Raw genomic sequence first — 14,448 nt, 5'->3', positions numbered from 1 at the left:
GAGAGCATTTTGGATATTTCACGGATTACAAGCAACTCGTTATTAAAGACATGAATGTTGAGGTGCTTGGAGGGTAATAATCAGCAATTTCACATACAGAATTGCAAACAGACTTAGTGTTATCTGTTAATTTTACCAAATAATTGAGTGAGCACTACCATTCTATTTTAGCATTGCAATTTTTCTATATACAATTTTTGAAAAAAATGTTGCCAGCTGACTCCTTATTTGAATTTTTTGCCGCTTGATGTTTGCCACCTCAGTCTTTTCAGTCCCACAGGAAGTTAGTGAACCACCACTAATAGGATGCAGGACCTGATTAAGGCATTCCTAGATCCCCAGTCAATATGATAATATCAGAATATCAACTGTCTTTTAAAAACAAAAATTAAGTGTCTGGTAGTTGTGAACAGCTTGGCAATATGCAGTGATACCTGCTTGAGTCTGCAGATAATTTGAACTGAGAAGCGTGAACCACTTTGTGCATTTCAAAGGAGTGTTAACTTAAAAACCTAATGCTCTGAAGGGCCTATCAACACCGCCCCAATAGATGACTCTATCATAGAATCATAGGACTGGAAGGGCCCTTGAGAGGTCATCTAGTCCAGTCCCCTGCCTCGTGGCAGGACTAAGTATTATCTAGACCATCCCTGACAGGGGTTTGTCTAACCTGCTTTTAAAAATCTCCAATAATGGAGATTCCACAGCCTCCCTAGGCAATTTATTCCAGTGCTTAACCACCCTGACAGGTAGGAAGTTTTTCCTAATGCCCAACCTAAACCTCCCTTGCTATAATTTAAGCCCATTGCTTCTTGTCCTATCCTCTGAGGTTAAGAAAAACAAATTTTCTCTCTCCTCCTTGTAACAACCTTTTGCGTACTTGAAAACTGTTATGTCCACTCTGTCTTCTCTTTTCCAGACTAAACAAACCCAATTTTTTCAATCTTCCCTCGTGGGTCAAGTTTTCTAGACCTTTAATCATTTTTGTTGCTCTTCTCTGGACTCTCTCCAGTTTGTCACATCCTTCCTGAAATGTGGCACCCAGAACTGGACACAGTACTCCATTTGAGGCCTCATCAGTGCGGAGTAGAGCATTCTTGTGTCTTGCTTATAACACTCCTGCTAATACATCCCAGAATGATGTTCGCTTTTTTTGCAACAGCGTTACACTGTTGACTCATATTTAGTTTGTGGTCCACTATGATCCCCAGATTGCTTTCCGCAGTACTCCTTTCTAGGCAGTCATTTTCCATTTTGCATGTGTGCAACTGATTGTTCCTTCCTCAGTGGAGTACTTTTCATTTGTCCTTATTGAATTTCATCCTATTTACTTCAGACCATTTCTCCAGTTTGTCCAGATCATTTTGAATTTTAATCCTGTCCTCCAAAGCACTTGCAACCTGTCCCAGCTTGGTATTGTCCACAAATTTTATAAGTGTACTCTCTGTGCCATTATCTAAATCGTATGGCCACGTGGGATCCTGGGCTGTAGGATATGTCTGCACTTGCACAACTGACCTGGTGTTTGGCACTCTGGTTACTTTGCCTGAGTATGAGCTGTTTCCACAGCAAAGCTTTACCCACATTATTGTTTCCTCAGTGTTTCTGCACTCGCTTCTGTCTGTCTGTGGGCATATCCCATGGTTTGTGCTGAGATGCTCGGCGATTCTTTCCCAATTAATTGTATCATTTGTGGGAGAACTTGTCTGTCCTTTGGAGGTGGAGAGGGGGAATTGTGGGAAAGGCATTGGAGCACTATGAGCACTTGAGTGCTCTTGTCCATCCTCACGTTCTAGCCCTTGCTAAAGCAGTTTGGGCTTTAACCCATGCCCCCCAGCTGTGCATGCAAGCACAGGTTTCAAGTGCAATTAAGCGTATGGATGAGGGTGGATAGTAGCAGGGTTTGGGCAAAAACACATGTAGGAGCACATGCTAAAACGACAGACATACTCTGTGTGCTGAGGGCCCTGGATTGCCTTAATCTGGACCTGATGGGATGAGTGGGATGCTGTGATGCTTAAGAATTTTTGTGAAGGAGAAAGTAGTACTTCTTTTAACTAATTTAGTTGCATAAAAACCAATGAAACTTTGTGAAAATCACCAGAAAACTCTCCATAAATCACATTGCTGGAGGTCAGTGATTAATGCTGATGACTGAGGAAGTACAAGATGTAAGTTCTTGCATCTGTGAAACTTAAACTCCAGAAGAGGGTAGATGAGGAGCTTTGAATTCTCTTTCTACTCAGGCAGATTGCTTGGGCACACCTTTAATGAAAGGCTGAAGTTTGTCCACACTGTGCTAGCAACAGTGTTTAAATATAGTTCCCGGCACAGTTTTGAGAAACACTGTGCTTTTCAGGATTCCCAGTATGGTGTTTTTGAGCTTGCCCAAACCATTTTATTGACAGATTAAGTTTTGTAGTTAAGTATGAATATAAATAATGTTTAAAACATGGAACCCGCCGACCTCATTTACCCACGCATTAAAACAGTATTAGCCATAGTTAAGGCTACGATTCTTCCCCCCCACCTAGCCTTGCCCCCCAGTTATTTTTAGTAAAGTCACGGCTTATGCTCAAATAAATTTGTTAGTCTCTAAGGTGCCACAAGTACTCCTTTTCTTTTTGCAAATACAGACTAACATGGCTGCTACTCTGAAACCGGACAAGTCACAGGCTCCATGAATTTTTGTTTATTGACCGTGACCTGTCCGTGACTTTTACTAAAAATAGCCATGACAAAATCTTAACCAAAAAGAAAAGGAGTACTTGTGGCACCTTAGAGACTAACCGATTTATTTGAGCATAAGCTTTATTATATGTCGGTATCTAAAATCTTAACCGTAGCCATAATAGCTAAAAAAAAAAAAAAGATTTCGGTAACGTTTTTAGACAACTTACTGTGCTGGGCTAAATCATAGTAAAAGTGTTTGTTCGAAACTTCAGTTAGAATTGTCATGGTTTGTCCCTCTCCACCCTGGTCTGCAATTTTATATTAAAGCCATTTAACCATGAAACTGTTTCATATTGTGCCCCATGTGCTAGATGTTCTGCAGAGCAAGAAGAGATGGGTCATGTCCCAAGGAGTGTGTGTTAAAACCACTCAGATAACATGTTTTTTCTACAAGTGTGGGTGGGGTCATAATATAAATATAGGCATAGTGGTGAGTTGCTTCAATTTTGAGCTCTGTTGGCCAAAATCTGATGCCATTGGAATTGGTGGCAAAAATTCCCAAGCTGATTTCAGTGAGGGGGAGACACTGACTCTGTATGCCATTTTAAAGGCCCCTGGGTATTTTTCTAGGGAATTTAGTGGAAAAACCAGAACACTAAATCTGCTTTTTACAGTTTGTACTGTTAAACTCAGTACCTGTTGGTATTTAATATGTTTGATGCAGCAAACAGGATGTAGAATGTGTTTTGAAAGCTATTTATGTAGACTCAACATTAATTGTATCAGAATTGTACTTAACTCATAAATGACCAAGGAGGTTCTTTAATTTTTAGCTCAGAAAACACCACTGAAAGTCTTTGTTTTCACTAGGGAAAATTGTGTTCAGTGCATCTTGGTGTATTGAGGTAAGCCCTGTGAGGGGTAGAGCTTAGGGTTTACCTCAACCAGCTAGCATGTGTTAAAGCTACACCTGTCTTCTCTAGTATTTTAATGCACCTTTTCCACCCCCAAATATGGACAGTGACCTTAGTGAGTGTAGGGGGAATCATCTTTTACAATCAGCTTGATTCCTAACATATATAATTCTATCTTTGGTATTTGTCTGTGTTTTCTCTCAAATACGGTACACTAGATTGGACATACTGCTTAGAACCTTTGGCCAGGATTTAGACTTTTGTATTACATGCCTGTAAATTGGAATAATTAATTGACACATCCATCTGGGTACTGTGCAGTTTCAGGAATTACTCTGTAGAAGTGCAGTAATTTATTTAAAATACTGGATGTTCTTTATAGAAAACTGATGTTAAATATGCAGTGCCCCATATTTTGGAAACTTTACTAGATCTTTTTTTAATGCCCTTTTCTAGAGAAACTGAGAACTAACAACTTCTTCCTGTTTTCTCATGCTACTTGGTCCAGTGTGTGTACTAGTGTGCCAGCGATGAACTCACCACCTGGCAGTGCCAAACCCTCTAAAGTTAGTAGACTGCCAAAATTGTGCTGTTTCCTTCAGGAGCCTTTGTATTCAGCTCCATCAGGAATTCCAGCAGCCTCCTGCAGCACTTAGTTATTTGTTACAAGCCGTTCTCTTAGGCACTTACAAAAATATTGTAGACTGTATTCTAAGGCTTAAATATTTGTGGGCTGCATAATCACTAATTTATTCATACTTTGCTGGGTATTAAAAAATCTTGCAGTCTTGAATGGGCATCCTTCAAATCTTTAAAAACAGTGCAACTTAAAGTGTGATTTTTTGAGTTGATAGAAATGTAATTATCTTTTGTGTATTTTAACATAAACATGCATATGGAAGCCAAGAGGCTGGAAAGAGACTTTTGGTTTGACACCATCATCAGTAATTACGTGCCTTTTTGAAGCATTGACTGAATAAATTCTCTTTTGTTACCCTCATGGATTTAAATCTTTCTGCTATTTTAAAAATGTAAGTTAATCAGAGGAAGTTTGTGATAGCAAGTAAGGCTGTTCTTGAGTCTTGTGATACTTAAGGCCTTATTTTCAGAGTTGCAGAGAGCACCCACTGTATTCATCAAAAAGAAAAGGAGTACTTGTGGCACCTTAGAGACTAACCAATTTATTTGAGCATAAGCTTTTGGGAGCTACAAAATCATCCCTTCTGAACAATCAAGTGCTAAGGCCCTATGTACACTACAATGGAAAGTAATGTTGGAAGCAACCCTGTTTAAACAGTGTTAGACCCCATCTACCCTACACAATTAACCATGTTTAAGTACTGTTATGAAACATGGTTGTTATCTGCATGTATAAACAAGTTTTCTTCCTGTGCAAGCAGAAAAATAAAACTGCGGGCTGGGGGAGCGGGGGCTGTTTTGGCTATGTATCTACCATGGTTAAAACAGTTGCCCAATGTTTTTCATGCACAGACAAGAAAAGTTTTAAAACCACACCACAACAATGTGCTGATGCTAAGCACAATTGTTTTGCAGTGATTTAGAGCCTGCGGGGGAATAAATTAAATTAAGAAATTAAATATTTGGTGTCAAATTTGGCAACAATCTGCATGCCTTATGCATACTGTCAGGTACTTCCTTAGGTTCAGTAGGGTGGAGCTCTGAATCTGCAGTGACACTGAATCCTTGACTTCATGATCAGGTCCTTGCCACAGCCCTGTATGGATAGCACAGGGTTCTTTCACTGAGTTCGTGATCAAGAGACCTTCCACTCTGGTTTCTTAGCTCTTTATTTTAGCCTCTGTCCTCAAGCTGACACACAGTTGGGCAGCTCAGCATCACTTGCTGGCCCCTGTGGTGGATAACATACTTTCCAGGCAGCCTGACAGAGAAATATCTGAGGCAGATGTTCAGCCCCTTCCTCCTCATTCGACAGATTGCCGGTGCTCTATTTTGTTACACCAGGTTTGTTTTTCATTGAAATCTAAAGATAGAAAGGGTCAAAATCCAGTGAATCTTATTTAGTGATGCAATTGGCAACCAGTTTTGCACCCTCATTTTACCACGAAGCTCATTAGTGTGCCTTGTTCTTCAGACCTCCATACACCCAAAGGTCCTACAACATTCTGTCCAGTATGCTTTAACCTACAGCTTGCTGGTAATAGCTCCTTTGCTTTCTCCACCTTCTACGAAACTAAGAGAATAGAGGAACCTAATCACTTAGCTTTTTTTTTTTTTCCTGGCTGTATTTGGTGAACCTTTGTCCAGAAGGCATTGTTTAAGTCTTCCTCATGTCTTAATATCCCAGACCTATTTTCAGTTGAATTCAGTGGTTTGAGCAGAAGGGGATAGACAATTTAAAATAGTGGAAGGGCAGAGTATTAACTATTAGACTAAACTTCCAACACATCAGTCCACTAAACTATCATTTTTCTCTTGGGATTGAGTCACTGCTATATTTCTTTCCACTTAAAATTGTTTTATAGTGAGGGTTGACTATCTCACTATTGTGATCAGTGCTGATTAATTCCTGAGTAAAGTATCATGGAGCAAGCAGGTAAGACTGTGTGCATTCATACAATTTTTACATTTACATTTTGTCAACAGAGATGGTATTTACACTGCATGACTTTCAAGCTGAAATAATGCACCATTTTAAGAAATGGAGCAACATGTTCTCTCCCCTAATATTTTATACTACAGTAAACTAAAGCACATTTTCAATAAACAGTATTCCTGAAAAGGGAGTTCTTCCTGACAGTTCCTGGCTTGACAAAATTAACTTGAGTGTTCGGAGGCTGTATCTAAAAATGCATGTCTGGAAAATACCCCTTGCCACAATATATGATCCTAGAAAAAGAGGTCATTCTGTAATACTTCAGAATTAAACTCAGTCATTTCTAGATGTAGTTCATAGTGATTCAAGGATCTGTGTAATGAGAATGGATACTGTGGAATGTTCCTCTTTTAATGTGTTCATATCTAACATCGCACAGCAAATTTCTTTAATCACCCTTTTCCTTATTTCTGTTGTCCTTTAAATATTAATACCTTAGAAGATTAAGCAAATGTGTATTAGTAAATCCACAACTATGCCTGTGTATATAATGCTGCGTATGCATGTAATTTGTTGAATGGAAATTTACCAACTCAGAACATTGGGCAGTATTAAAAATAGAGTTCATCTGTTGATTACATACAGCTCTGCGTTTCTCGAAGCTTGTTAGTGATGGATTATTTGTGTGGGCCAGGGGTGGGTGAAGAGGGCCTAGGATCTCACCTTGAAAGCTGTAGCAGTTTTCCTGGGTGAGAAGTGCTGGACACAGCAGTTCTCTCCAAACACAGTAAGTGCCACTCGCTGAATTGGTTAGAAAGGAGGAAGCAATACAAGGTGCTTCCTCAGTGCTGAGCACACTGCAGCTCAGTGGATGAGCTTGGTATCAGAGTGCTGATTTCCTCTATATGTCAGTCTGGCTTGGATTCATTATTTAACAGTAACCATTTACAATGTAGTGCTTAGCAGCTCCAACTGAAACTGGGAGCCCCTTGTGAGCTGCTTTACAAATCTAAACAAAGACAAGGTCCCTGTTCCTGAAGACCTCTGAGTTTCATTTTCAAGGTATAAGAACCAGCTTTGAAAAATTGGATATTGTTTTTCAAATTGAGATCTAGAAGCTTCTAAAACAAAGTGTCTGATTTTTGTAAATACTACGTTTTGGACATTTAAACAAATCTCTGTTGGACCAGCTTTTCTGTTTGTTCTCCCTAACACTGCTGCATGCATGTTAACGGAGAGATCTCAACTGGAATTTCACTCTGTCAGGAGAGCAGCATTTAAATGCCACTAGCATGCTTGGTGCTGAACAAGAGGCAGACAATCTTCACCCCAAAGAGTTTCTAATCTAAACATACAGCTCTCATTTCTCTAGTTGTGAAACAATTAGGTTGCTCAGCCTTTGCAGAGTTGTGTAAGTGCAGCATTCCAATGGAGTATGTGTGGGAAGAGATTGAGGTGTGGTAGCTTGGAGTGAAATCAGTGTGTGGGAACCCTATGACCCCCACATAAATATGCTTAAATTGGTTTTCTGAGGCATGAGAATAGAGCATTGAACCTTGTCAATAAGTGGTATTTCTTTGGGTGTTTAGGTTTACATTGTTCTATGTTAATTGAAATCTTGATTAGTGATTACAGCATTTTGCTAAGTTCAGCTGGATTCAATTCATTGAAGTGTGAACGTAAAGTGCTCTTGAGTTACGGAAACATTCTAGGCTCTTGTTGAATAGCTCTTTCCGTTTCAGAAATACACGCCACGGGATTCAACTATCAAAATGAAGATGAGAAAGTTACTCTCTCCTTTCCCAGTACTCTACAAAAAGGTAAGAGGTGCTTCCAAAATCTCTCAGGGCATGTCTACACTACAAAATTAAATCGACTTAAGATAATTCGACTGCTGCAGTAATTAAAGTGGTGTTTCACATCCACACTGTGCTTGTTCTGTCAGCTGTGCGCATCCTCACCAGGCGTGCTTCCACCAACTTAACTGTGTGGGGCAATGAAAGCTGGAGCCCCGCTGTCCCAGGGCTGACAGCTCACAGCTGGAGACTCCATACTGCCCAGGGGTGCGGGGGGCTCCAGCTGTCAGCCCTGAGGCAGGTGAGCTCCAGATGTGAGCCCCGCAGTGGGGCTGACAGCCAACAGGCAATGTAAGTAACACTGTCTACACAGATACTGTGTCACCTAACTACATTGATTTAAGTGCTACGTCTCTTATGGATGGGGAGTTAAGTTGGTGTAGTGAGTGACTCACGTCGGTGGCAGCTACATTTTAGTGTAGACGCTTACGAAACTGTCTTATGTCAACCTAACTCTGTAGTGTAGACCAGGCCTCAGACTGACATGTTACTTGTCGCAGCCAAGTTAAAATACTGTCACTCGGGATGGGTCTGTCTGCCTCTCTTATCGTGTATTCCTTTTGCAGTGTGTTTCGTTTAAAATTTCCCCCTCTGAATTTCACAATCTGATGGGAAAATGTCAGGCAACTGAACAGTTAGGGCCCAGTTTCTAACTAGCTTAAGAATTAATATTTACATTGCAGTTAAACAGAGGGGCCAGTTTCCATAAAGCCTCAGTGTTAGTAGGCTGTCAATTACTTGCAGTTAACGCAAGCGATTAATGCAAAACAAAATAACTAGATTAAAAAAAACCCTGCGATTAATCGCAGTTTTAATCGCCCTGGAAAACAACAATAGAATACCAATTTGAATTTATTATAAGTATTTTTGGATGTTTTTCTACGTTTTCAAATATATTTATTTCAATTACAGTGCACAATACAAAATATACAGTGCTCATTTTGTATTATTGTTTTGATTATGAATATACTCAAAAACAAAACAATGTAAAACTTTAGAGCCTACAAGTCCACTCAGTCCTACTTCTTGTTCAGCCAATCACTAAGACAAAAAAGTTTGTTTACATTTACGGGAGGTAATGCTGCCTGCTTCTTATTGACAATGTCACCTGGCAATGAGAACAGGCCTTTACACGGCACTGTTGTAGCTGGCATAGCCAGGTATTTGTGCCAGATATGCTAAACATTCATATGCCCCTTCATGCTTCAACTTGTAGGCTCTAAAGTTTTACATTGTTTTGGTTGTGAGTACAGTTATGTTAAAAATAAAAATCTACATTTGAAAATTGCACTTTCATGGTAAAGAGATTGCACTACAGTAGGGTTTCTCAACCTTTTTCTTTCTGAGCCCCCCCACCCCCCCCCCAAAAAAAAAGGCTATAAAAACTCCACGGCCCACCTATGTCACAACAACTGTTTTTCTGCATATAAAAGCCAGGGCTGGCATTAGGGGGTAGCAAGCAGGGCAGTTGCCTGGGGCCCCACACCACAGGGGCCCCTGCCAAGCTACATTGCTCAGGCTTCAGCCCCGGTGGTGAGACTCAAGGCCCTGGGCTTCAGTTCTATGCAGGCTCCAGCGAGTCTAATGTTAGCCCTGATTGGCAGACCCCCTAAAACCACCTCGCAGCCCCCCAGGGGGCCCTGGTCCCCTGGTTGAGAACCACCGCACTACAGTAATTGTATGAGGTGAATTGAAAAATACAATTTCTTTTTTTCAGTGCAAATATTTGTAATAACAAATAATATAAAGTGAGCACTGTATACTTTGTGTTGTGTTGTAATTGAAATCAATATATTTAAAAATGTAGAAAAACATCCAAAAATATATATATTACATTTAAATTGGTGGTCTATTATTGATTTAAAGTGTGATTAAAATGGCAATTAGTCGTGACTATTTTTATCTTACGATTAATTGTGAATATTTTTTAATCGTTGTACAGTCCTAGTTAATAATTATATCTAGTTAATTGAAAAACTCCTTTGTATAGAACTCCCTATATGAAGTGGGTGAGGATCATAGAGAATGGGCATGGTTCAGGTTACCATGACTCCTCTGCTCTGGCTCTTTTCTGGCTAGAGTTGCTTTCCATTCTCAGTTCCCACCAAACAGGTAGCTTAATTGTTCACTGAATATTTTGGGTGTCTTGGCTAGGTGAAAACAAGACAAGAAGAGGACCAAGAAAAATTGGTGACCTGGGAATGACAGAAGTTGCTTAAGACTCAGCCCTCTTCTAGAGTCTTGATTCCATAACTGGGGATTAATGAATGTTTGTATGGTGTTTTAAGCATGTAGAACACAGTGCAAAGTGCTAAGTATTTGCTTGTAAAGTGCCTTAGTATCCCTGAATAAAAGATGCAGTAAGGGCAAAGTACTACAATGTAAGACTGCTCTATTTCAAGATTTACTCAGGATACTTATTCCCTTTCTGTCATCTAAACATAAAGTAACTTTTTGAGGGCAGTTTAGACCTCAGCATTGTTCAAGTAGTTGTTAGGGTTGGTGACATCATTGGATAGTCCAGGAGATGAATAATTTCACATCTGACATGAGTTAAAATCTCTCCCAGGTTGGAAGGGACTGGTTATTGAGAGGCTTATATAAAATGAGCATTTGGATTCAGCCCATGTCCTGGAGGGGCTGATGTCCATCTCGCACAAATCCATACCGCAGTTGGCTCTTCTAGGCAGTCTCCTTTGGCAGCCCATGCAGAGAGGCCCAAGACTGAATGGGTATGAAAAGTAAACTGAACTATCTTCTGACCGGATGGGGAGAAATCGATTGAAAGGTTGATACATGGGTGGGACACTGCAGATGCTCATACTTAAGTGCTTGTGCTGACTGAAATCACGTGGCCTACTGGTATTGCAGCATTTAAAGAAATCTTCCTATCAAGCCCCACACACTGTCTTGGCTATGGAATATTACCCAGCAGAAGTATCCTTTCTGCAGGTGGTGGTTTGGTGCTGACAACTCCAGGAATCTTTCAACAGATTCTTTGTGCTTGATATTGTCCTCTGTGGTTAGGCTTATTAACTGTTTTGCACAGTAATTAGTAGATTAACTTGTAGTTCAGTGGGAAAACATGTGCAGGTGATCGTTGTCTGCCTATAGGGATCATGGTGTCTAGCAGTGGCAGCATTGTAGTAATTTGATAACGGCAATTTGTATGGTAAAATACTAGTGTCTGGGTCAGTTGGAAACACCCCTCTTGTAGAGATGTTTAAATATTTCACTGACTTAAAAAAAAAAAAAAATCTAGTGCTTGTTACTATCTGCCTAGCTGTTTACAAAAAAGAATCAAGATTTGAAAGATACAAAATTTTAACTACTTTAAAAAATTCCATATTTCATTCTCTCATACTTCACTGTCTCAGTTCTTGAAGTTCCTCTCCTGGCTCCTCCAAGAAAGACGGGGGAGCTGCAGCAGGCTTCACATTTCATGCGCAGATGCACAAAGTCTGATTCCATGCATGTACCACTTACCCTGTTGGTCTAGTTTGTTCATTATTGTGAGCCAGTAGAAGATTGAAATTTACAAGAATCCTATTTGTTCAATTATATTTGGCAGTAGCAGGTTGAAATTAAAACACAATGATGGGATTAAAGGTTTGTGGGTCCTCTTTTCTAGAATTCTAGTAGGCTTTTGCAAGAGCATATTTTAAATAAGAACAATTGTGCCTGAGCCTTAAAAATTACTGTCCGTCTAGCTCCTTAGTTAACAGTTGATTCTACATTCGAACTGTATCAGTGATTGGATTGCACTTGAATAAAGTTTAATTTACATTGACACTGTAAATGACATTCACTGGGCTTGAGACCTGCTCTACAAAGAACATTCTCACGGACACACTAGGTAAGCAGCGCCCGTGATGAAGTTGCTTCGATGTGTCGGACGCTAGAAGATGATTCCGTGATCGTTTGCTTCCAGCAATAGTGAAGTTTGCTCCTGAACACCAGGGGTGATTCTCATCGTCTGCCTGCCATTGAGAGTTAAGCTTAGGAGCTGTTTATGTGAGAGACTGTTTATCTGTTCTCTTGTTACCCAGAAAGGACTAAGCTGAATTAATATAGTGCTCTCCAAGCTTTGAATATACAAACTCCTTGTTAACTGCGTGGCAGTTCTGTTTGCTGAGAGATTTTTTTTTTAGGTTGGAATTTGACACCACAGTTGTATATTTTTATCTTTGCATGTAGATGTGTAACGATTCTAAGCAGATACAAATGTTACCGTGCTCTATTCTGTAGGTTATTGGCATGTTGCCTTTCTTAGCAAGATCAGGTTCCCCTTTGGTGCTGAGGCATCAAGGGCAGAATAAATCCTGGATGTAACTGAATTAGATGTTAGAGCTCAGACAGAGCTCTACCTTGACTACTGTATTAGATTTTCATAAGATTCTATTAATAACCACTTAGGCACTCCATATAAATAGGCTTTCTAAGCCTACCTGTGGAATTAAAATTAGCATCCCATCATGCATCCCTTACTCATAATGATAATGGTAGCAGTATCAGGTCCTTAAAATAGGTAGAAAGGTAGAGCTTAGTCTGGTTACAATAAAGTAATAGAGTAGAAAAAGTGAATACAAGCGGAAGCCTCACAGGTACTGTACCAGTCAATTGTGATATCTCCATGGCTGGTGAGATTTTGCTTGTATTACTCCTAATGCTTAGCTGCCATTGAGCAGTGTTCTGTGCGATGCTGCCAAAAGGGGTGGGTGGGTGGGTTTGAGGGGTGCTGGCGATGGAGCGGTGGGTGGGGACGAATTGGAGGGAAGAGTTATTTCAGAAGGGCAGTGAGCCAACTAAATAGCTTGGCCTGAAAAAACAGACAAAATAAATGTTCTGTTTGGCACCTCCAAATAACATGTCCCATCTGTTCTTTTTTTGTCACAGGGACAGGGACGTTAAAGATAGACTTTGTTGGAGAATTGAATGATAAAATGAAAGGTTTCTATAGAAGTAAATATACCACCCCTTCCGGAGACACGCGCTATGCTGCTGTCACTCAGTTTGAGGTATGAGCTGTATTTGTGTTTTCAGAAAGGGTCATTCTTAATATAAGATTTACTCTTGGGAAAAGACTTGGGTACAGTTTTTCTAGTCTCAACTACACACATGGCCTGATTTTTTTGGAATCCATATTTTCTACGTCTCACTCTCAGCAAATTAGAAGGTAATAAGAAATAAGCTTTGTACTGTGACCTAAAAGTCAAATTCAGGGTCTGGCAAATTCCTCAGTCAAGGTCTCTGTCTGTATATAGTATATGCATATGTGTAACAGCTGCAGTGTTAGAAACAAATTCCTTTAACAGCTGCTTTGAACCAAATGTCCATATAAATTGCCTTTTGAAAGTACACTATTTTAGTTTGACTCTCTGACTTACTCACAATATCTTAATGGCACTCAGGTTGTGTGCTGTCTTGTGTCTCAAGTATTCTATAACTGTTGACATCATGAAATGTTTATACCATTCTTTAAACCAGTGGTCTCCAACCTTTTTACACACAAAATCACTTTTTGAATTTAAGGGCAACCCAGGATCTACCCCGCCCCTTCCCTGAGGCCCTGCCCACTCCATCCACCCCGTTGCTCGCTCTCTTCCCCCACCCCCACCCCCACTTTCACCGGACAGGGGGTTGGGGTTTGGGAGAGGGGGTGCGGGTGCTGGGCTGGGACCAAGCGGTTTGCAGTGTGGCGGGGGGCTCCTGCCTGGGACAGGGGGCGAGAGGTGCAAGCTCTGGGAGGGAGTTTGAGTGCAGGAAGGGGCTCCGGGCTGGTACGGTATGGGGTACTGGCTCCCGCTGGGAGGCACTTATCTCAGGTGGCTCCTGGTCGGCGGCATAGCAGGGCTAAGGCAGGCTCCCTGCCTGCCCCAGCCCCACGCTGCTCCTGTAAGGGGCCCATGTGCCCCTGGGGAGGGCACGTGGCTCCGCGCGCTGCCCCTCTCTTCAGGCACTGCCCCCACAGCACCCATTGGTCACAGTTCCCCGTTCCCAGCCAATGGGAGCTGCGGAGGCGGTGCTTTCAGGCAGGTGCAGCATGTGGAGACCCCTGCCTCCCCCTCCCCCGGGGCTGCAGGGGTGTGCTGGCCACTTCTGGGAGCAGTGTGGGGCTGGGGCAGGCAGGGAGCCTTAGTGGCAGCCCTGCTGCACCGCCGAAGATCCCTCCAGGATCAACCAGTTGATCGCGATCGTCCAGTTGGTGACCACTGGTTGTCTTCGTTTGTTACATAAACAAAACCATGAAGCACTCTTTCTTTTATCTAATGCACATAAAACATACCGTGGTGCGTGCAGTCTAATGAGATGATACAACCAAGGGGTCCTGTGTGCTTTCTATGGATGTCTGTGCACTCTCCCTTTCACATGACTGAAGCATTACTCAGGTCATGGCTGTGTTGAATTTTGCTCAGGGACTGTAAACTTC

The 14,448-nt window shown here is 41.3% G+C and overlaps 1 protein-coding gene across 1 annotated transcript in view; it reads left to right on the top strand.

The window, feature by feature from the left end:
- NPEPPS (aminopeptidase puromycin sensitive) overlaps nucleotides 1-14,448 on the top strand; it is a 61,589-nt gene that overhangs the window by 14,693 nt on the left and 32,448 nt on the right. The window contains exons 3-4 of the mRNA XM_037886694.2: nucleotides 7,905-7,982; nucleotides 12,915-13,036. Coding sequence (XP_037742622.1) covers nucleotides 7,905-7,982; nucleotides 12,915-13,036 — 200 coding nt within the window. The remainder of the gene's footprint in view (nucleotides 1-7,904; nucleotides 7,983-12,914; nucleotides 13,037-14,448) is intronic.

Source organism: Chelonia mydas, chromosome 27 (assembly GCF_015237465.2).
Source record: "Chelonia mydas isolate rCheMyd1 chromosome 27, rCheMyd1.pri.v2, whole genome shotgun sequence".
NCBI lineage: Eukaryota > Metazoa > Chordata > Testudines > Cheloniidae > Chelonia > Chelonia mydas.
This window is presented reverse-complemented; position numbering and strand designations above follow the sequence as displayed.